The 23310-nt window shown below is 38.7% G+C and overlaps 2 protein-coding genes across 3 annotated transcripts; both read left to right on the top strand.

The window, feature by feature from the left end:
- The first annotated feature begins 51 nt into the window (after positions 1-51).
- LOC135802267 (integrin-linked protein kinase-like) lies at positions 52-2356 on the top strand. Its single transcript, XM_065315828.1, has 3 exons — positions 52-409; positions 552-717; positions 777-2356. The coding sequence occupies exons 1-3, from the start codon at positions 321-323 to the stop codon at positions 1866-1868; spliced, it is 1347 nt and encodes a 448-aa protein (XP_065171900.1). The 5' UTR covers positions 52-320; the 3' UTR covers positions 1869-2356.
- Positions 2357-2860: 504 nt separating this feature from the next.
- Positions 2861-23144, top strand: LOC135802301 (ecdysone-induced protein 78C-like). 2 transcript variants are annotated; one of them, XM_065315867.1, is made up of 7 exons: positions 2861-3186; positions 4165-4250; positions 19300-19424; positions 19711-19852; positions 19916-20436; positions 20498-20677; positions 20756-23144. In XM_065315867.1, the coding sequence occupies exons 1-7, from the start codon at positions 3125-3127 to the stop codon at positions 20945-20947; spliced, it is 1308 nt and encodes a 435-aa protein (XP_065171939.1). In that variant the 5' UTR covers positions 2861-3124; the 3' UTR covers positions 20948-23144. The 2 variants fall into 2 exon arrangements, with proteins under 2 accessions (XP_065171939.1, XP_065171938.1); XM_065315866.1 differs by lacking the exons at positions 2861-3186; positions 4165-4250 and adding an exon at positions 11768-12241.
- Positions 23145-23310: the final 166 nt, after the last annotated feature.

The raw sequence follows: 23310 nt of genomic DNA, 5'->3' as shown, positions 1-23310 counted from the left end.
ACACTGCGAACCGCCATTGCTCAACTTCTTGCAATACAAGCAGCGCCCCCTACAGTCACAACATATTTGTTTTCTTACTGCGGGCAGCAATGACATAATTTCCTCAGCTGCTATTATTTTACTTAGTTTATTGCATACTTATTGTAATTTATCCGTGTTTAATTAGTTTATTAAGTAATTACAACGTGCGCAGTGTTGTTGCAGCAAGAAGAACGAACAAAATCAAGTATAAACTCGAAGAAACCGAATTATTTGGACACAGGTGCACGCCCATATTGTTTATTTATAGTTCGTAAAATTGCAAACCGCATATTTCCGGAATGGAGGATATATTTCAATGGTGTCGCGAAGGAAACGCGTTGCAAGTACGTGTTTGGCTCGACGATACCGAACATGACATGAATCAGGGGTAGGTTAAACCTGTTACACCTTTTTACCTCAGCAAATAAGGTTGAGCAATCCTTTTATGGTTAGCTGTGGTGTTCATGTGGGATTGATTTAAAACTCAATGTCACATACTGTAACTTATTTCTTATTACTTATAATTACAGGGATGATCATGGCTTTAGTCCATTGCATTGGTCTGCAATGGAAGGTCACATAAAAATCGTGGAGATGCTCTTAGCACGCGGGGCAATCGTGAATGCGACAAATCGCGGTGATGATACACCGCTTCACTTGGCGGCTGCACATGGTCACCGTGATCTTGTGCTACTGGTAAGAAAATAGTTTCCAGTATTCTAAATTATATTTTCACTAATTTTAATTTTTTGCAGTTATTAAAACACAAGGCAGATATAAACTTTACTAATGAACATGGCAACTCTCCATTGCACTATGCCTGTTTCTGGTCATACCATGACGTTGCTGAAGACCTGGTACGGCATGGAGCCAACGTTATGATTGCTAACAAGTACGGTGATACTCCGCTGGATAAAGCAAAGGGTACCCAAAGCAAACACCTCCATGACATCGCCGTTGACGCCGGACAGGATATGAAAATTATCAAGTTCAAAGACCAATCTTGGTTGGGTTACAAGACGCGATCTCGCGATGCTACACTCAGCCGTCATCGAGGTATTAACATTAACGACCTTCACAAAAAAGACAAGCTAGCTTCTACCCCGAGCGGTGATTCTTACCGCGGTGTTTGGCAAAAGAACGAGATTGTCCTCAAGGTACTTAACATTCGCAACGTCACGCAGCGCATTTCTCGTGATTTCAACGAAGAGTATCCTAAATTGAGGATATTCTCACATCCCAATATTCTACCGGTTATTGGTGGCTGTAACTCGCCTCCGACTTTGATCCTTGTGAATCAATACATGCCAATGGGATCTCTCTATAGAGTTCTGCATGAAAGCAGCGGCGTTGTGGTCGATTTACCGCAAGCTTTACGTTTTGCTTCGCAAATCGCACGGGGAATGGCGTACTTGCATAGTTTAGAGCGTATCATTCCCGAATATTTCTTGAACAGCAGGCATATTATGATCGATGAGGACTTGACAGCTAGAATCAATATGGCTGACTGTAAATTCAGCTTTCAGGAAAAGGGTAGGGTGTATTATCCGGCTTGGATGTCACCGGAAGCGCTTTCAAAGAAGATTACCGATCGTAATTGGGAAGCGTCGGATATGTGGAGTTTTGCTGTTCTCCTCTGGGAGCTTGCAACCAGGGAGGAACCTTTTCCGGATCTATCGCCAATGGAGTGCGGAATGAAGATTGCATTGGAGGGATTGCGCGTTCAGATGAAACCGGGAATATCCAGTCATTTATCGAAATTGATTAAAATTTGCATGAATGAAGATGCCGGCAAACGACCCAAGTTCGATATGGTTGTGCCAATTCTCGAAAAAATGCAGCGCTAAGAATTTGACAATGATTTTCAGACTCGAAGACACACTTTGTGTTCAAGCTTTAAGACGATTTATTTATTGCCTTCCAAACTTACGCAGACAAAAAAGAATCGTTGCTAAAATGTATACATGCAAGACAAGTGCCTTAAGATTGCCTTAAAACTAAAAAATAACGCTTTCCGTGTTAAAACGTCTACATACTTAACAATCTAATTGATGGATATTTATTATTTATTAATGTAGTTACATAGTGCCAAAGTAACTATTTCTTATACGCAGTTAAACTCGATTAGTTTTACAGATGTATCTAATTTTAATACGAGTGCCATGTTTGAAATAATGAAACGCGAATCAAAGAAGTATGAATAACAGTATTTTAAGTATGTATTTTAACACTTTGATATTTATTGATGTGGTGCTGCACAAAATCAAAACTTATTTGTTTTTAACGATATGAAGTTTATATGATATTTAATAGAATATATTAATTAATAACTTAATGCGTAAGATTTCATATGTATTTCATTCTGGCAAATTCTGAAGACGCTGACATTTTAAAAATTTGTTTGACTGTTTGAAGTATTTTGTCCCAGGTGGCGCTAGTGGTATGAGCGTCGATGAAACACGTTTTGCAGTGTTTTTATTTAGTAAACAATTTGCATCAGTGCGGGAACATTGTTTGTGTCCGTTGTGATAAATGGTAAGATATTCTTTATTTTTACTCACCTTAGACTATAAAACCAAAGATATGTTTAAGTATCTATTATTTAATTACAATTATGGTAATTTATTTAATGAAAATAATGGTTGCGGCGTTTAATTATACGGGAAAGTCGCGATTAGCGTAATTGGGACAATAAATCGCACGCTGGAAAGTGTGTTTGTATGTTAGAAAACATTGTCGGCGACTGGCACAAAAACGCAAGTGCACCCCGCCGGTGGTGGCGGCGGCGGCATGCGCAGATAATCGCGGCCGCCTGAGGAATATCGAATAGCGCGCGCAGCAGGGGCCAGCTGCAGCCGAAGCAGTGTCCCGACGACGACGGCGGCTAGGGGCTCTTGCGTACCACCCGCGCACGTTTTTGGACCGCTTCGCCGGCGGCAATTAATATTTTTTTACTAACGCGGACGCGATGCCTCGTACCGGGCACGCACGCACGGGTCGATAATTGCACCCCGGCTGCAATCGGGTGGAGTGATGACTTATAAATAAATAAACAACATGGCGCTGGTGATAATATGATATTTGCAATATCGTCCGGTTTATCATGGAGCCAACCAGCTCCACGCCGAGTCCAGAGACTAGCGTTGCGGATTCCACGTATTCAAGGTAACAACAACAACACAACAAAAACGCACTCACAAAATGATAAAATTATAAACACGACAGTATTTATTTTCGATGTTGTGTTGTTTAGTGTGTAAAATCAGTAAAATGATAATAAGGAAATGTATCTACATTCGTTGCATTGGCGTGTCCTTGAAGCGCGAGCTGACGGCTAACGCGTTTGTTTTGTTTCGGCGATTCGCTGATTGAAAAATCAATGCGGTTTTAAACGACGGAGACTCACACACAACATGAAATGGTAAAACATTGATAAAACCGGCGAAAGATTTCCCGCTGCTTTTCCGGCGTCGGCCTTCGACGTGCACACACTTGGGTTATTATTTAATCGGGCGATGTTCGAGCGCGTAAAGAGCCCTCAAGGGCATTGCAATGAGTGACCTAATTTCCCATAATGGATCCTACCATCCCTCCAATGACACGCACCGACATAGTAATAACACCTACTAATAACCCAACAATTTTCATAAATCTGCATTTTCTTTTTCATTAACATAAAAAATATCTCGTCTTATTGTATTGATTTTTATTTACAAGGAAATGCAATTGATTTTGTTTTTGTTTCTTGTTTATTCTCTCACGGCAAATTACAGTTTTGTTTGGTTTTGTTTCTAACATGATTTAGTCGTAAGTGATTATAAATTTTTAATTGCATTCCAGCGTTGATAAATCTTGCTCACTTTGAATGTTTTTATATGGCTTATTAAGTCGCGTTCCACGGTAGTGGCGCATTAATGAACGCATTATATCGCTATTTTATGTGTTGTAAGAATTTCTACTTGGTTGATCTTCACTTTTATCGGGAATTTTTCTGCCTAATTCGTCAATTAACTCAAATATTATTGCGCAATGCGTGTGAGTGTGTGTTTATATATATTATATAGGCTAGTCGTGGCGTGGAGTGATGATACTTTGTTGAAATTGTTCAATTTGTGTAATTTTTATTTCTTGCTGTGTTTGCAGCGGCAGCGTGAAGCAAGAGCCCGGCTCGAATCCAGCCAGTCCCCTCGAGGCGTCCAGTCCGACGGCCGCGGCGCTGCGATCTCGCGGTATGTTAATTAAATTTAAATATTCATGTGCCTGTTACGCAATACGGCGGGCGCGGAGGACCGAAGCGCATCCGCCCATTCCGCCCAGCAATGTTGTTGTTGCTGATGTCTCTTCGCAGCGAAAACATTCGAATGCATCTCGATTTTTGTTTCTCTCGCGTGTGATCCGAATATATATACTTACAGGCCGTAACGTAAAAATTTACGACTTTTCAAAAAATCCAAATTTTACCAAATAAATGTTTAGGAAAAATGGATGCGAGAGAGTTAAATAACCGTGCAGCTCGGTTTACATAATGTTATGTAAGCAATGCAACGCAATGCAATATATACAAGGTGTGGCAGATTATAATATAAATTATTGCGAGTTACGAGGCGTAATGCACTATATGGTATCACACCATGTTGGAGACGAAGGAAAAGTTAGACTTGCACAGATAAATAACGAATTTCTCTTCTATCTTCGCTGCTGCTGCTTTGCTGCCGCGCGCCAACTATGTGCATTGTGCGCATTAGCCGCGCTCGTTATTTAATTCGAGATTTCGATTTAAATAATGTTGCCGGCGGCCGGGTATTTTTTCCGGGTAATTTATTGGAAAATTCAGCCCGTTTGGATAGATAAATTCTCGCCGGCGAATACGCTGCATAACAACGGCCGCAATGGCTTTAATAGCAGTGTAGATAAAGTTTAGAGCGCCTGCTTAGTTGCTAAAGTAAATAAAGTAAAGGACCGCGCACCGCGTGTGAGCCATGGCTATGGCTGGCAGCGCCAAATAGGGAATATATTCAGTTATAACAAAACCGAAAACGAGCAGTGCCATAATGCCAACCGCATCGCAGGCACCGACGGCGGCTGCGGCGGGATGGGAGGCAGCAGCCGCAGACGCGGATGCTTTGGCAACCGAACCAACGCCAGATCGATAAATGTGTTGCCTGCTTTCGGAGTGCATAAACGTCGACGTGTTATTATGTTTTCAAATTACTTCTCGTTTTTTATTTTCATGGAAATTATGAGGAAATTAATTAATTAACGTAGAGCATAATACAGCTATATAATGCGTATTACATTATGAAAGCAAAATATAATATTTGGCATTTTGTGTTTTTGCTATTACATATTTCAATAGTTTTGTAGGTTATGAATAAAACTTACGCCATCTCACTGCAAATTTTTGAACTGTTTATTTTCCCGCTCGGAAAATTGAATTTTTAAATGGAATTTTTCTATGAAATGAATTTTCACGAGTGTTTTATTTATTGTCATTGTGCAAGCGTTCGTGTCAGGGAAGCGCGTATCGTTTCGCATACCTACTTCCTATACTCGCACTTCCTCTGCGCGAGATAATTTCTCGCGATTGCGCTGCGCGCTTGGAATGCGCGCACCGCGAGCAGGACGACGTAATCACAATACAAAAGGTAGGCGGTCACTTACCTGCGCGCCGCGCGCATTTCCGACTCGCGGCCGCCGCACAATATCGTACCGTTTTCATATTAAGGTATATCTTTACCTTTATTGCATATTGCGCGTCGCAACAACAAACGCACGAGAATCGTCTGCTTTGTGCAGGCGAGCAGGCGTGCAGGATTACTGCTATTAGGGCACTTTTCTATTCTCTTTTATGAGCAGCCATTCTGCGCGCTGGATAAGTGAAATTAAATACAATGCAAGTGAAAATACATGCGGAATGCATCTATTTTATTCTATTAATGGAAAAATTAATGTTTTGCAATATTTAAAATCAAATAAACTAAAAATAAAATTTATTTATTTTTAGAATTCAATGTAGATTTATATTATGATATTGGATATTTTTATTTTTGTAACCTGGGAATCGAATTTCAATTCCCAATTCCGTTCGCTTTTATTTCGCGTGATAATACGCGATTGAAACAACTTGCGTACGCGTTCGTCATCCGTCCGGATGGCCGGACACACACACCGCACCAGTCCGGCGAGTTTTTTTTTTTTCGATCAAACTTTTTATTCGTTGTCTTCTCATACGACCATCCGTGCGTCCACTTCACGTCCGACGTGATGCGAGAGCATCACACTCGTATAAATTACCTACCACTTCGAGCCTGTGTGCTTTTGTGCTTGTGTGTTTGTGCACTTGCGTACAATGAAATACGAGTATGTGAATATAACCAATTTCTGAAACGAAATTAATACAATTTGTCTCGATTTAACTTAATTTAACTCCAGTTGATGGTAAATTTTATTGCGCACACACACCATAAACACATTGTATATATTTATATTTTACTATTAGCTTATTATGGTAAGAATAATTTGAGATAGGATGGCATGACTCCTCCGAATAGATTTATAGACCGGAGTATAATAAAGATAGACAGAGCGTCGATACACACGGATTATGTTCCTTAATAATCTCCTTCGAGAGAGCCACGACGATTCGGCTATACATAAATAAAAAACCACCTGAAGTTCGAAAAAAATCCACACAGATTTCGCAATCAATTGATGTTGTTTTCTCATGGGCATAATTTACGACCGCGCTGCCAAACGCTCATAATGGCTTTGAAATTTCAAAAATAAATCGTAACGGTACATCCTCGATGGATGTCCGGCGGTAATTTAAACCGAATCAACACTTGTGCTCCGCGGCTTTAATTATTTGGTTGAAATAATAAGCGACTTATTGAGAATTGAGAGTTGTGATGTGTTTTTTCTTATTAATGACTGTAATTATTAAACGTGTTGAAACGTAACTTATCTTTAAATCACTTTTTAGTCGTGCAGTCACGTTTTATAAATGTGCAACACCTTTTTTTTATCAATCTCATTAATTATTACGTTTTATTAGTTAAGGGTTAATTTTTTAATGTAAAAATGTATAAACTTTTAATGGAGAATTAATTTTTTGCATCAGTGCGCGTGTCTAAAAGTCAAATTTTACACACTTAATATTCAATATTCTATACTTTGTGCATCGCGTGTGCGTGATTCTCTTTTTGTGAGCGGCTGCTGCGGTGGCTGCTCGCAGCGCGCCGCCGAAGGTGAACAACCTCGGTTATTCCTCCTGCAGCCTGCAGGCCCAACATCATGCCATGAAAACTATCCAGGTAGTACAAAAGTACAAATACAAGTACGACTTACCCACACAACCAATTTAAATTAAGCTCGATATTCAATTAAATCCGTCATTGAAAAATTTCCAGGGGATGCAAAAATCGCAATGAATGTTTAACAAGTGATTGTGCATTGTGTGAATATGGTTGGTGTGATTGTGACTCTCGTGGTGCATAATGCCAGATTCATCTCCGTGGAACGTCTACGGCGAATGGAAGTTATTAATTCGTTTCTCAGTAAATAACTGTTAAAATATCATCGGCGATCGTGCGACGGAGCGCTCCTTGCGCTCGGAATGGACCGCACTCCTTCGGCTCCGATTTTAATGGCGCTTAATTGAATGAAAGCCTGGACGCTCGGCATCTCGAGACACGCGGCGCGCTAATGATCGTTATTATACGGCCGCTTTGCGAGGCGCGGCTGCAGATTTGGTGGAAGTGTGTGCACTTCTTAAATTCTTAACAATTGCGATACCAATGTGCGCAATTCGTGCATTGTGCGCACGCACAAAAAGCCGGCGAGTGAATTTCGGTTTCATTGTGCGATGATACATTTTATTGCGTTTAATTTCGGGTCAATAAAACTTTCGGTTTGATTATGTGAAAAATACATAACCTTTGAGTATTTGCTTTAAAGTCTAGGTTATGTCACGATATGCACTATTTTATGAGCTTTTGTCGAACAGACGGCGATAACTCTTCCGGTCGTGTTGTTTCGCGCACGCATAGCCAACAAACGCACGAGCTACGATGACATTGCGACAATAAACGATGGCAGTGAAACGAGATGGCAATGAAATGCATATAAACATGTTACATGTTATATTGCGTACACGTGCAGCATGGTGGCATAAACTAAGTGACACAGAAATAATTTCATTTTATTATTATTTTTTTTTAATAAAAATTGCAGTTTTTACTTTTTTTTTGTAAAAAATTCTCATTTTAAATTTATTTTGTTTATATAACAATAATAAGTTAATTTTTTCTTATCAGGACATGCTCGAGCAAAAAGTTCAACAATCGACGTACATTGCGCTTTTATGCAGCATGCACAAAATGATTAATGACTCATTCATTCAACGCTTTGCTCGCCGCTCGGCTTGAATAAATATAGCGCGCAAAAATCGTTAAAATTCGCCGGGATTAGCTTTAAATAGCCGCCGACCGTTCATAAATAGATATCACTCAAAATAAACTAATAGAATCTATTCAATTAAAACCGATGATAAAAAAAATTAATGACTTATTTAACTTTTTTTTGTACGAAACAAAAATGGTTATTTAAAACTCAAACTTGTTTTAAAAAGTCTTCAAAATGCCATGAATGGTTGAAACGTGACTTTACGAAAGTAAATTGGGTTTATCTCTCATGGAGAATCATGCATTCCTCTGAGAGACGCAATAATTTAACTTTACATTAACATCAGTTTTACACATGATTTTGTTAATGCGCATGCGTAAAACTTTGATTTTAAACACTAAATATACAATGCGTAATGAAATTGATTGGAGAATGTTGATGTTTAGATTCGCATTGTTTCAGTGCACCGTAGAGATTCTCGTTTGCCAACATTAATCAATGTTGGCGCTGTGCGGTATTGTGTTGACGCATTGTTATAATTATCATGTTGCATCCCGCCTAATCCTTTCGCCAACAATGCCTGGAAATTCAGGCATCGCCCATTCGCTAATTCCAGGGCGGGCGCGCGCTGCATTCTCAGCGTCTATGACATAATTTCACATGTTCGCGCACCCAGCATCCCAACCGGGATCCCGAGAGGAGAACTCGTTCCGATGTGTTCCACTGTCGGCGTCTTCAAGACAATGCGCGCAAACAGGTTAAAGGGGTTGTAATGTTGTATTGTGCGCTGCGCGCTGCACAATGCGCGCCGCCTCTTTATCGATATGAATGCGCGGCATGCGAGCAACATTATCGCGTCCGTGTCCATCTCTGGTGGTGCACGTGTGCAGCAATCTCTCGGTGCGTGCGGTACCTTAATTCTGCAGACGACTCTTCAAGGGGGCCTATCGATAAGCATCATCCCGAATGCGCAAGAATTTTACATGTAAAATGCGGCATATACGCGTATAAACAAAGATATATCTTCGACTCTCTGTGTATGTACCTATCAGTGTGGATGGATATAGGTGGTGCGCCTATATATGAGAATGGCAACCGGTTCGTTTCGTGCGCGAAGAGGAGTCGAAGGAGCCGCGCCGAGCAAAAGCACCGGCGAAGGTTCATTCACACGCGCGATCGGTTCTTCGGCGCAGCCTCTCCTCATCATCTCCGAAGACGTGTCTCTTTGCTTGCGTTATGGTTAGACTGAATTCATGAATTTATGTTTTCAGTGTTTACACTATCAATTCCCGTCTTTTTTCGTCTTTCTTTCTTTAAATACACTGTGAAACATGTGTAAATATTTGTTACCGTAGAAGTAGCAACTACTCGGACCAGTTGGTAGCTTTCTTGGTGCTGGCGATGGTAAAATGTGTATATGATTATGATTGTTGTGGGCTTGAGGTGGTAGATTTGTTTACGTCGTATTTTATTGATTTTTTTCGGTTCGCTTCTTCGGTTTTGTTTGAATCGTACGTAAGCCGTTGTGCGCTTGCATAATTTATGCGTGTCTTTAGCGGCGCGGCGATTTGTTAACAGCGCATAACAGCGCCAGCACCAAACGGGCGCACAATGTAAGTTGTTGCTTGTAACACTTTATTTACTGTGTCGGCCGGGACACTTACGAGTTTTCGTGTATCTTTTCCGCGCGCTCACAATCGATAAAATAGATTAAAATCGTATTAAGCGGTGCGCGGATTGAGCGACGTGTGTCGTGGACATCTTGTCGTTTTTGATGTAATGCGTATTAAATGGGATTTTAATGGAAACAGATTAAAAATTCAGATCGTTATCTTTAACACTTTACAATCGGGTGTTGTGTTTACAGCTTTCAAATGAAAAAAAAAACGATGTTTACTGATTTTGCGGATGAATTTTATGCAAACATTTGTGATAATTGTTTTTGATTGAAATTAACCTCCAATAAAATCCATCAATTTCAGCATAAATTTGCCATGATGAATGATGATACTGTGGGAACAAATGCGAAACAAAGCACGGATTGTATCGCGCACCAGACGATTTTTTGCAAATTAATGTTGCGCTGTATGGCGAATGTGTGCGCGCGGATGAGAGCGACAATACATAATTAATCGATGCGGGTGATGCGCGCCGCGCCATGTTTGATTGATCGTCGCGAGTCGCCGGCGTGCGCCGTCAACTGAGATAAATGGCAAATGCTAATTCAGTGCGTTTTGCCCGAAAGCACAAATCGTATCATTTCAGATCAAAACATCTGATTTTTCACCGTTCACATAAAAGTGTCCCTGGTCATAGTGTTTCATAGTTTGATTATTGCCGGCCGGACAGTGTACATTGTGACATCTTTGTTCGCATTGTGCGCGCCGCATAAAACAACAATGCGCGTAAAAAATGAACCCCAGGCGAGCGACGAACGCAATAAAGCCAGCGAATAAAAGATAGAAACCTAATCCGCAATGTACCATCGATTGTTCTCCTCGTGCGCGCTTGGTGCCCTTTGTTCTTTTGTCGCCGGATGAAAATAGGTAAAGGTACAGCCGGGGCCCCAAGTCGAAAGAAAACCAAACAAAAAACGAGTTAAAAAAAGGGGGAAGAACCGAGTGAGATTTGCATGCGAATTTCGGTCCGGGCTTCCCGATTTCCATTTCTTCACTTTTGCGAAAAGCAGTGCTAGTACCACTGGTAGAAAACACGATATCTATGCCGAAGGAAGAAATGAAAAGCAAGCACCAAGAAGTACGAAGTAAAAGAAGCAAGGAAGCCAATATGTTGCATGCGGAGTGCAGACTAAATTCAAAATGAAAAAAAGAGTATGAGATCATATATTACCACAGTCAGGGTGTTTCGCAATGAAAATATTTAGTTATTGGCGGTTTTGATGACGTCGCACTGTGTAAATATTGGTTTTTGTTGTTATGATGACACCCGGTAGATCAGGTGCTCGCGCGTTTGTGTACGCCGATGAAGTAAGTGCGCGATGAAGATTGTACAGGGGCATTGAACTTGGGGAGATGCCGGTAGCATGGTGGCAGAGCATCGCGCTGCGCTGCTGCTCCCTTCCTCGCTCTCTTCGGCCGGCGGCGCGCCGCTGCTGCTTACCTGTGCGCCGCTGAGGCGCGAGAGAGTCGCCGTGTCTCCGAGAGTGTGTGGCATCGCTTCGGTCCGCGTGCGCGCCGCGAGATTATTCAATCGCGTCCTCGGCGTCGTCGTCGGCGTCGATGTGCCTTGTGTGTCTTAACAAACAACAACAACAACAACAACATCAACACCCACGTGGCGATGTTTTAAAATTATAAATTAATTAATTAACAGTGTCCACACACGATCTATCATGGATTATACTAAAAAGCGTGCGCAGTTCGTCGTGGTCGAAGAATAAGTCTGAATCGTTGTGTTGTTGAAAATTGATAAGGCTATTGATAATACTACACACAAATACGTACGATGAACGTGTTCAAAATAGAGCCCGCGATGACGGGCACGCTCGGCGGTTGTCCGGCGCCGTCCCCAGACAAGTTGTCGCCGGACGTGTCCTTCGACGCCGGTTCGGAGTTTAATCTGAGCTTCTTCGACACGCCGGAGGACAGCAGCACGCAGGGATTCAGCGATCCGGGCTCGGTGGGCTCGACGTCTGCGGCGGGATCGCCGCCACCGCCGCCGAATGCCTTGCTGCATATGCCGCCGCAGACGGCGAGCGCCGCCGCCAGTCCGAGCGCTTCGTCGGCTGGTAGTAGTCCGATTGTACTCTCGCCGCCGGCCACCGGCACCGCCAACAACAATGTCGTTATCAAGCAAGGTAACCACCAAAGTTACATCACTCGGTGTTTTGGTTTTTATTTTCTTTTTCTTTGCAATATATGAATTACAGCGTGACTTGAGCATTAAGAATTAAAAATTAAGAGGATTAATTACGGCACGCAGCGGCGTCGTATTAACTAATTAATAAAATTTGAGCGGCATGCGGTGCGAGCGCTTTAATTACTTCGGCTGCGATTTTTCAGGGCATTGTTATGCGCCATAGTGAATCTGATACGTTATGCTACTTGAACAACAGTATTTATGAAAACACAATTAATTTTAATGAAAACGAAACTTTGAAAATGAAATTGACGTGTTTTAAGTAATAATTCGTGTTTTTCTATTGCCGAAAATTAAATTAAGTGAACAAATCTCATGTACGACAAATTTGATATTTATTATCATAATAACTCTGAAAGTTATCAAGTTAAACAAATGATAAATGTTTTGAGACTTATTTCTAAATCGCGCCAATTGTTGGCATTAAAATTGCACAACTTTGTGACTTTGTAACTCTGACAATTAATTTCTTATAAAGTTGATGAAAGTATCATTGGAAAGCAAATTTTCTGTAGATTTAATTAATATGAAAAGAAAATACGAAAGTTTTCTTAGTTCTCCAATGAGTGAAGATAAATAAGAACTTTAGTTGCGCGTGGATTTTATTGTTAAAGTAATAGTTTTAGTCTTTAATTAATTACTTGAAAACTAATTATGCTAAAAGTATGATTCTTGCAAAAGTAGATTATGCAGTAAATTCTACGTCTAACAGCTTAAAGTTTTTGTTTATCTTACAATTGAATCAAAAGTTATGAACAATCAAAGTTTAACTTTGGTAATATTTATAAAACCGATTCTCTTATTAGATTTTAAATAGTTAACAATAAAATATTTGCATATTTAGATTCAGAATTTAATATTCTATTATTTTATAAACAAATCATTACAATAAATTAATTGATTTGCTAGTAATTAATTACAAACAAGAATACTTAAAGAAAATACTTCTAATTATTGAATTTTTACCGTTTTTCTTTCAAATTTAACAAAAAACACGCGAATACTTAATTTTGACACTCTGTAGGGTGAAAATAACAAAACAAAGTAAGTTATCTGCGCGTATGACAAAAATAGCGAAAAGGTCAATAAACACATACGACGCGCGCATGCATATAATATACACGCGAGTTATAATATGTGGCGAATAAAATTAGCGAGCAGCGCACAGTGCGCAATCCGCGAGTAAAGACTAACAACCATTAAGTCGCTAGTCGTTGGTCGCTTACGCACCAACTCTTCGCACGTTTACGCGCGTCTATTCATAAACGCGTTTTTATTCAAACCGCCAGGACTTGTAACTTTATTACCGCAGCCATAACTTTACGCTCCGCGCTTGCGCACAGCCACACATCACATATACATCCAGTTGTAGGTAATTAATTTATCTGCTAATCACGTTAATGCTTATCTGATCTCTTGTGCGAAGAGCATGCTTATGTTTAATTACACCAAAACAGACAAAAAAATATTATTTGCAATGTTGCAATGTTGGCATTTATGATATTTTATTATTTTCATTCATCCAGCGTGAAAAATCTATGTTAATTTACAGTTTAGGCATAAATATTTATCTTATATGATTAGATATTTACATGTGATTGTAATGTAATTTGTTTTGTGCATTTTTGACGTTCGTGGTTTTCAATAGCGAAGTTCGTGCAGACCGTTGAAGAATGCACATTGTAATTTCCAAATTATGCGATTATGCGTGGCGCATAATTAGCGTGCGAATGCTGAGTGCATCGCCGGCGCACGATCGAGGCGCAGTTTGCGCGCGGCGATGCACCGTTACGATTTTATTATTCGTGGCGGTGTGCCGCCAGCTCAAAACACACAAGGCATCAAACGGCATTAATAACTAATTAACAATACATTGCAATTATACATTTGCGATTAAGTTAGGTTAGTGCGGTGACGTCAGACTGCACACACGTCTTGCGTGCGCGCGCATCTTAATTCTTTTAATGCGGTGTAAAGCGTTTTTGTTTTCTTCGCGTGTCGATGTTTCACCGATGAGCCTTTCGAGTGTAGGCACTTCATTGAATTAAACATCTAATTACAGCCTTTCAGCGTCTTTCGATGAATGTGTAATCGGGTGATAATGTTACTCGACGTTAGACAACCACATGTTGGATCAACTTTCACCTGTTACAACATTTGGATTTTTTTATGTTTTGATTATTGCCTACGATTAATTTATTCTCTGAAAATTGAAAAAAAAAATTGATTTTTTTAATTTTTTTAGGCTCTGATTTAACCTCAAAACATATTTTTTTGTAAATTGAAAAAAAAATATTAATAAATCTTAATGTAATTATCCTGCTGTAATAACAAACTGTTACAATTGATGAGAGTTTACCTTATAATTGCTTTATTAATGTTTTTTTGGAAGATAACTGTTTGCTAATTTGATATTTCGCCGATTTAACAGTTAAACACGCAGGCATTTGCGAACCCTCCAGAGTTGAATGCTTGATTAACGCATTAATTAGCGATTTCCTGTTTTGCGCACGCTAATAAATAACCGAAGATACCTCGCGCAGTGTGAGTGAATTACAAATGAGTGAAACACGAAGAAGAACAAACTTTATTTCTCGAACCTAACGTAATATATTGAAACTTGCGGTTATTTATTCAGTAGCCATGTTGAAAGTGTTGGAACTTATATGTGTCGCCTGTTTTATGCACTTTTCATACGCGATAAAGTTTCCAACCGCGTGAAAAGCGTCCGAATCGTGTTGGGTAAACTGTAGGCTGCGCGCATTATTATTTTATCTTCTGGCGATCGAATTGCGGCCGTTTCTAGCGTTTTGTTACGTTCGTATACAGATAAAGTGGAAAAGCGTATAAGTAAATAACTAAAGTGTTGTGTGCGGAGACGTAAAGTTAAAGTGTTAAGTAAAGGGAGAAATGCGAGCGCGCCTTTTATGCGACTAGTGTACACAGTATGCATAAAACGATATAACCATAAAATATTTGCGCTTTTACTTCCTACTTACTGAAAAACGTTGAAAGATATTTGAAACACTTTGTATAGATTTGACATATATGCTTCGATTGCTTACAGTAATACAAGCAATTTCATTTCGCTTCGATTTCGATTTCAATGCAGTATCGAAAGCTCTCGATGCTCGCTGAACCGACGCGAAGCGAAGAAAATGAGAAAACTGCGCGCGCGGAGAAAGATTACGATTGCGTAATTGATAATTAAACGCTCACTGTGCAAGCGCGCAGACATTTGTTTCTTCTCGTTTCTCACATTCGCTAGCCGCCTAGTTGAATCATGTAGTGAACGATGTTCGCAACGAAAGATGAAAAATTGTAGTTATCGCAACGATTGCAGCGGTAACTAAACTTTGAAAGTAATACGCCGGGTTTTTGTTGTTTAAAGTGCGCCGGTGCATTTTTTCGAAATTGGAAAACTTAATGTATTATGCTAGTGTTATGTAAATGTTCATTAAAATTTTGTAGAACGCGTATTATCTAAGCGCCCTGAGAGTTAACAAGTAAATAGTAGTTATAAATTAGTTATTTATGAACGAATGCATTAATGTTGCATTTTTATGACGGGTAGTTATTGAAGTAGAACATATTTTATTGCAATTTTAATGCAGATGATTTTTTTAGTTTGTAAATTCCTGCGGATTCTTATAATTTTACTTTGGGCGTTAAAATATATAGCTATTTCTATATAAAACAAAGTACGGTTAGTTACAATATTTATAATTCAAGAATGGCTGGACAGATTTTGATAATCTATGATTTTTTGGATTTCTTTCTGTCTTCAAGAGTGTTAAATAATGGATGAAAATTAGTATAGGGATTCAATCATAGTTTTAGCTACATAATTCAATTCCAGATGGCTTTAAAATGCATTATTAGCATTTTTAAATTCTTTAACATAAAATTGCAAATTTTATAAATGAAATTAATAAATTAATTAATGTTTTATTAAAAACTACGAGACCGAAGTCACGTACAAAAGCTAGTTTTACTGCAGGTTCACTTATCTTAAATCTTCAAGCCATGAAAACTCCAATTTTAAGCGGATGTAAAGCGAGCTAATTGAATGAAAAATTTTAACATATAAACGACCAAACGACAGTCTTACTATGAATGTGAATGTGACGTGATGCAGCCGTAGTAATAAATTAACGTATCTATAAAGCAGTATCAAACGACGATATCGGAGGGAAAGATGGAATTGAATAGCTGATAGATTTTCGTTATTTTATTTTTATTTCGTCCGCTTTTTTCCGTGCGTGCGCTGGGCAATGGATGTGCTGTGTGTGTAAATGTATGGAGCTATGGAACAGGTTTTTAACGAAATTCCGCCTCGAGCAGAGGCGATTCCGAATGGGGCAATGAACCATCCGAAACATCCGAAAGCAATGAAAAGATACGAAAACGATCTTTGTGTGTTCTTCATCCAGTTGTATTCTATAGCTTTTCACAATCAGCGTGTAATTTTTCCTTTTAATTCGTCCAATTATGATTCCGGCAAGTTTTAGGGATTTTTTTAGTGTAGTTTTTGTTTCTGTTGTGGCAGCACAGCCTTTATATTAAATCTAACATTTTAAAAATGAAAAGTATGCAACTTTTATGTATGCACACAAGTAATATTATATTGCAATGTGTGGTAATATGTAATTGACAGCGCAATCTGTGATACTACGAGTATGATGCATTCAATGAAAGTATTTATGATCTTACTTCACTCAGCGAGGAAAGTATGAAGTATCGCTTCGATTTGCGCATTTCTAATTACGCGACTTTAGACATTAGAGACACACATCGCTAGCGATCACCGATTACATAAATCGCACACACATGTGCAGTTGCATTAAAAACTAGATCACAATATTCACAATCTGATTGTAGACACCGTGCAGATTAGCGATTTACATGTACGCGAGAAAAACGAAAAAATCAAATTCGAAAGTAAGTAGAGTATGTCGATGCAAATGCAGGCAAATTTCAACTTTTAAGATAATTGTTTCCTTTTTCATCGCAGTGTATAACGGTGTGTGTATTGCCAACGCACAAATTGTTTAAGCAATTTGAGTGTTATAAGCGATATTATTGGTATGACTGCAAATTCGTTGATTTATGTAACGTGTAATGCGAAATGCGCTAACGAGTAAAATGCACTTTCACAAGATTATAGATGATATGCGTTCGCAATCGGCTGCGTTCGCCTGAACACATGTAGGTATTATACAAATAATTGCATAATAACATAAACTGTGATAAATGCGCAACATTAAAATAAATTTATTTTGAAATAAAAATTAAATTACTAAATTACAACAATATAATTCACATTTAAAGTATAAAATTGTGGTTGTTGAAGTTTACATTTTAAAACTTTTTTATGTTTATAACTCACCGAAATGCCGAAATTTATTATCATGCAAATGAAAGAAAAACAAAAGAAAAGTATAATTATTTAGTATAATTAATCTTAATTTTCTATTTATTCTCCAAATAATTTTTCTTATTGTCCGCACAATTATGAGACGAATTCACAGTAATTTCCTTCAGCACATCCGTAATTAACTAGATTAACTCACTCTGAATCTTAGTCTTAGTCATTTTATTTGTTCTTGTTGTTGTTGTTGTTGTTGAATCTTAGAAAGAAACACACGAAACAATGAGCGAACAAATGGCCGCCCAACGGTTTAATCTTCGTATGTCTGTTGTCTCTGGTTTGTAATTGAAAACTTGCTGCCAGCACAGCGGTGGCACTCAAACGCAAATTGTAATGAAAATTGACAATTAAATTTCGTTTTATTTCCAATGATACACTCAAAGGTTTACAATGTTATTTAATAATAATGAAATGCTATAATTAATTATTTTATTGTGTTTTCCGCGTCGTGCTTTCCATCGCGAAAGAGGAAATAAATTAATCTCGTAATCGCACGGCAGTATGAACGCGAATTATACGCCATTGTGTGCGAAAATTTATGTCTATCATTATACCTCAACGACAACTTGTATAATGCTAGGTTATGATATTATTAATGCACATTTGAGGTTATGTTATATGCAATTGAATTTTCCATGGAAAAAATTGCAAAAAAAACTTTTAATTCAATTATAATTCGTGTATAATGTATCGAGAATCAAGTGTTCATTGACTTTTTTTTATGGGTGTGTATCGTGTGCGAAGGTGAAGTTCATGTGCTCGTGTTGTAACTCCTGCGAGGCGCTCCTCCTCGCAGCACTCGCAGCAAGGTTGACGACTGACCAGTTTCGCATTATATAATACCACCAGCCGGCATGTTTCCTTTTTTTTTTGCTTTTATTTTTGGCTACATACACGAAGACTAAAGCGAGCTGATTTTATTGCAATGTTTGCTTACTCGCGCACAAATAACGCTTGTTTTTGCAGCGCTGCAACGCCAAATCGAGCGAAATTTCCGCGTATTGTCGCATGGCCTGTGTGTGGACATTTGTTACATCGCTGTTTATCGCGACATTAAATAGCATTAGACAGCATTAAATCGCATTAAAAGATCATTCACACGTCAAAACGTGAACACATGTTCGACTTCGCGAGAGCGATCGTTTGTTAATTGATCGCTGCGGATACCTTTTTTCTATTCCAAATATGTCGACATGTCGCAGAGGTACAGTTGGCGCACGCATTGTACTCGCAGGCGTTTCGCGAACTGCGTGATATTAACATTCTCGGTGTCGTCGTTTTGCTGTTAGTTTGTTACTGTTAGTTCTCGCGAATCGCAATTGCCGCAATGTCGAATGTTTTGGCGACGCTTATGGCATACAAATCACTCATTGTCAATCTATAGGATAACGGCACGGGGCAGGCGACAGGCGACATTTGGTGACAGTTGAAATCTTGATCTTAACACTCTTCATCTTAACCTGTATTATTATCTATGCGGAATATACCTATGACGTAACAGGTTAGGTTATGTATTAAAAAAGGTAAAATTGCCTTTTTAAGTTTTGATTTTTGTTTGATTGCAGATCAACATTATGTCGCTGCGGATTCAAACAGCTCGTCGACGACAAAGTCCTTCGTGCCCTGCAAGGTGTGCGGCGACAAGGCGTCGGGCTACCACTACGGCGTTACGTCGTGCGAAGGATGCAAGGTAATCCACGATAATTTCCCCAATCACGCACACTCATATTCGTTGAATGCGTTGCATGCATGGATGCGCCTGTTACTTATATGCAGTATACCTTTCTCTTCGAGACTCCGAGAATAACGGTACCCTCGGTAAAGCCTTTTAAGCACCGTACCCTGCGCCCGGCGTGCCTTTCGAATTGTCACTGTTTCCATTCGTGGCCATTCTTCGCTTCTTGAAACACATTAATTCCAAACGCACGCCACTAATTACAAAACAAATAAAAGCAAGCTATGTTTGTTGTCCGTAGGGTTTTTTTCGACGCAGCATACAGAAGCAGATCGAGTATCGCTGCCTGCGCGATGGCAAATGTCTGGTGATACGTTTGAATAGGAATAGATGTCAATATTGTCGATTTAAGAAATGTCTCGCTGTTGGAATGTCGAGGGATTGTAAGTTTGGCGAAACTTTTATAGACGGAACAAATTTGTGAATGTTTTATTTTATTTCGGCAGCTGTAAGATATGGTAGGGTGCCAAAACGTTCTCGGGAGCGCAGCACAGAGGAAGCATCACGCGTTTCCACCACAGATGCGGATCAATCCGATGCGGAAACGAAGCAACTTGCTGTCTACGACGTTATCCTGACTGTGTCGCAGGCGCATCATGCGAACTGCGGTTACACGGAGGAGCACACTCGAAATTTAGTACGAAAACCGCTTGGTGAGATGCCTGCGAGTCCACAGGAGGATATTGCGGATGCGGCCTCTTCGACAGCGGATAGCATTGAGCTGCAGCGTTGTTGGTTGTGGCAGGAATTAGCTGCGAATGTGACGCCGAGCGTGCAGCGCGTGGTAGAATTTGCGAAACGCGTGCCCGGGTTCTGCGATCTGGGTCAGGATGATCAGCTGATACTGATCAAAATCGGATTTTTTGAGATCTGGCTCAGCCATGTCGCGAAACTCACCTCGGGAGCGTCGATGGTTTTCGACGATGGGACAACTGTTAGTCGACAACAGTTGGAAACTATGTATGATGTAAGTTTAGAAATTAAAAACGAAGAATTTAAATTTATTGTAATTTATTTTTATTGCTTAGGCTGATTTTGTCACGTCCATTATCCATTTCGCCAGCACATTTAACGCGCTTGCGTTGAACGACACGGAATTGGGATTATTTTCCGCTGTGGTGTTACTCACAGCCGATCGGCCCGGCATCACCGATGTCAAAACGATAGAACATTATCAGGATAAACTTATAGAAGCACTTAAAGTACAGGTAAACATAATCCATAGCTATCTTTTATTGTGGATTGTTTTTAATATACAATGCCATCGGTTTGTATTTGTATTGTAGGTGGGTCGTAATCATGCAAACGAACCACAACTCTTCTCGAATCTGCTGATAAAACTCCCCGAGCTGCGCAATCTAGGCGCAAAGCACACGGCACACCTGGACTGGTTTCGTCTGAACTGGTCCAAACTGACGCTGCCGCCGCTCTTCGCCGAAATCTTCGACATTCCCAAGTGCGAGGACGACTTGCAGTGAGGAAGCAGCATTGTAGATGTTTATCGGAGGCTTACGTGGGCTTTTTGCATCTGTATAATTCCTACACATGCCTCATCTTGCTCAAAAAACTTAGTAACCAATAAGGAAACCTTCATATACAATTATGTAAGCGGTACGCGGTGTAGGATGCAACAAGTACAAGAAAAAAAAGTGGAACCAAACTTATTTCTAGGCGATTATAAGAAACGTGGTGGGAAAACGAGACACGAAGACGTGAAACATTACATTTCATATCACACACACACACATAAAAGTTTGCTAGAAACAAAATGGCGGACAAAATGATAACTTACTTAATATATAACTATATAGTAAGAGAGAGTTCAATTAGATAACAGGGTCGTTAATATGTTAGTTAAGCAATAATTATTGTCGAATCGATGAATTGAAAAGTGAGAAACAAAAAGGTAACAATCTGATCATTAGCAATACTAATCACAAACAAAATGGAGCAATGAATTGAATAATCACAATCATCGCAATTTGTATCAGAATAATAGTCCTATATCACTGTTTAAAATTCATGCTACACAAGAGAAGAATACTATCATTAATTTTACCTTTAATGTGTGTCCAAGACTGTTATCCTGAAAACAGTTGTGATAGAAATATGAAGTAAAATGTATGCAACTCGACATATCAGCGAAGCGAAGAGAAAAAGCGAAAGATGAGAAAAACTGTAAAAATTACTTTAAACCTGTTTTGCAGTCTGCTCCAAAATATATAACATAGATTTCTATCTTGTACATAAGATATAATACTTATTACTTACATGCATAATTACGATTAATTGTTGAGAGATTGTAAAATTTATTTAAATTTCGGTGTGGACTACAACTATCATCACTATATCAGCCATTTTGTTGTTTTTTGAGATCATCGGCAATAAGCGCGACATTCAAAATGTGTTTTACACTAAGGACTAAGATTTTATTAAGATGACTTTACAATGATGATGAATTGCGGAGACGGACGAGAATACGTGAAGTAACAATCATATCCTACATATTTGACGAATGTAAAAAAAGACAAACGTTTATGGAAGACGTATCATAATATGTATTATTACAATTTAAATTTAACACTAAAACTTAACGTTGCAAATACTGTAAAAGATAACATTGGATGGTTTTTAGAGCGTTTAATATAAAAGGCGTGTGTTACAAGCGTTGGAAATCTCTACGTAGAGTACAAAAGTGATTTTTTATATAGAAGAGAACGAAATCGATATAAATATTGATGATGATGATGATCATGATGACAATTATTATTAAATGTTGTTTGAGGCTGTATAGTTTCTTCACCTTTTTGGTGTGCGTTAATCGGTAGCCATTTCAATGTTTAGACGCAGACAATTGAACAAATTTTAAACTATTTGACTGACTGCACTCTGATTTATCTTTGTTCGGGGCGAAACAAAAGACACTAATGTACTTATTATTTCACGTACTTATACTATGGTAGTTGTTTAGAGCGAATCTTAACTAGTGTGTTATATATATATAATTTGTTATATTTTAAGTTTTTAATTTTAGTTTGACGATTGTGTACATTTAACCTTTCGATTCCGGTGTTCCACTGCCTCTGTCGCATCAAATATTGTAATTATATCCATTGATATAAATATTCGGTATGCCATTTTTTATAAGACGATTATTATTTATTATAAATGTAGTTTAAGCATAATTACTTTAGCAGAACGTGAAAAAGACACTACACATACGACACAGACACAGAAACACACGACATAGAAATTTTAATTATAAATTATGTGCTCATATTTATACAATTAAGTCGCGATGAGGTCTGCGAGGATAAATCTCTATTGATATGATACTATGAATGTTAAATCGTTGTTATTACTCTTGTTTATTCTATTGAATTTTATATATTGATTGTTTACACGCGCACTATTTGCAGTAATCTTTTTTTATTATGTATGTATTTTGATTTATTTAATTTTTTGAGATTATTATTAATACCATGTTTCGTGGAGCGATGCTAAGTTATCGGAATTATTGTGGCAGGACGTTATACTGTAAGAGTTTTAAATATTTTGTATAGTTTTTAGTCGTCGGAGGAACAAAAACGCATTTGTTACAAAAATGATTGATGCATATTGTAAATTATTATCAATATTGATATTATTTTGCAAAAGTAAACAAATTCCTATCAAGTTGATTTAGTTTCAATAGTAAACAATTCTGCGAATTCGTTATATTGATAAGATTTGAACGTTACTATTTGTTCTAAACAACTTTGTTTTGGTGTATGTTTGGTTGCCTAAGTTGAACACTGTTAAATTGGATAAAATAGTGGCGTTTAGTGGTGCAATGTTGTAC

Source organism: Atheta coriaria, unplaced genomic scaffold, assembly GCF_025399875.1.
Source record: "Atheta coriaria isolate IRGN ID8LTWV9N9 unplaced genomic scaffold, Caltech_Dcor_3.1 hic_scaffold_16_pilon, whole genome shotgun sequence".
Lineage (NCBI taxonomy): Eukaryota > Metazoa > Arthropoda > Insecta > Coleoptera > Staphylinidae > Dalotia > Dalotia coriaria.
Note: the sequence above shows the minus strand (reverse complement) of the source record. Positions and strands in the feature narration are given on the sequence as shown.

What these genes read in the sequence shown, in the direction of transcription:
- LOC135802267 (XM_065315828.1), top strand. Translation starts at nt 321, where the DNA reads ATGGAGGATATATTTCAATGGTGTCGCGAAGGAAACGCGTTGCAAGTA. An exon ending in GAACATGACATGAATCAGGG is followed by an intron (nt 410 to 551) that starts GTAGGTTAAACC and finishes TTATAATTACAG; the next exon opens with GGATGATCATGGCTTTAGTC. An exon ending in ACCGTGATCTTGTGCTACTG is followed by an intron (nt 718 to 776) that starts GTAAGAAAATAG and finishes AATTTTTTGCAG; the next exon opens with TTATTAAAACACAAGGCAGA.
- LOC135802301 (XM_065315866.1), top strand. Translation starts at nt 11,890, where the DNA reads ATGAACGTGTTCAAAATAGAGCCCGCGATGACGGGCACGCTCGGCGGT. An exon ending in CAATGTCGTTATCAAGCAAG is followed by an intron (nt 12,242 to 19,299) that starts GTAACCACCAAA and finishes GTTTGATTGCAG; the next exon opens with ATCAACATTATGTCGCTGCG. An exon ending in AGTTGGAAACTATGTATGAT is followed by an intron (nt 20,437 to 20,497) that starts GTAAGTTTAGAA and finishes TTTATTGCTTAG; the next exon opens with GCTGATTTTGTCACGTCCAT.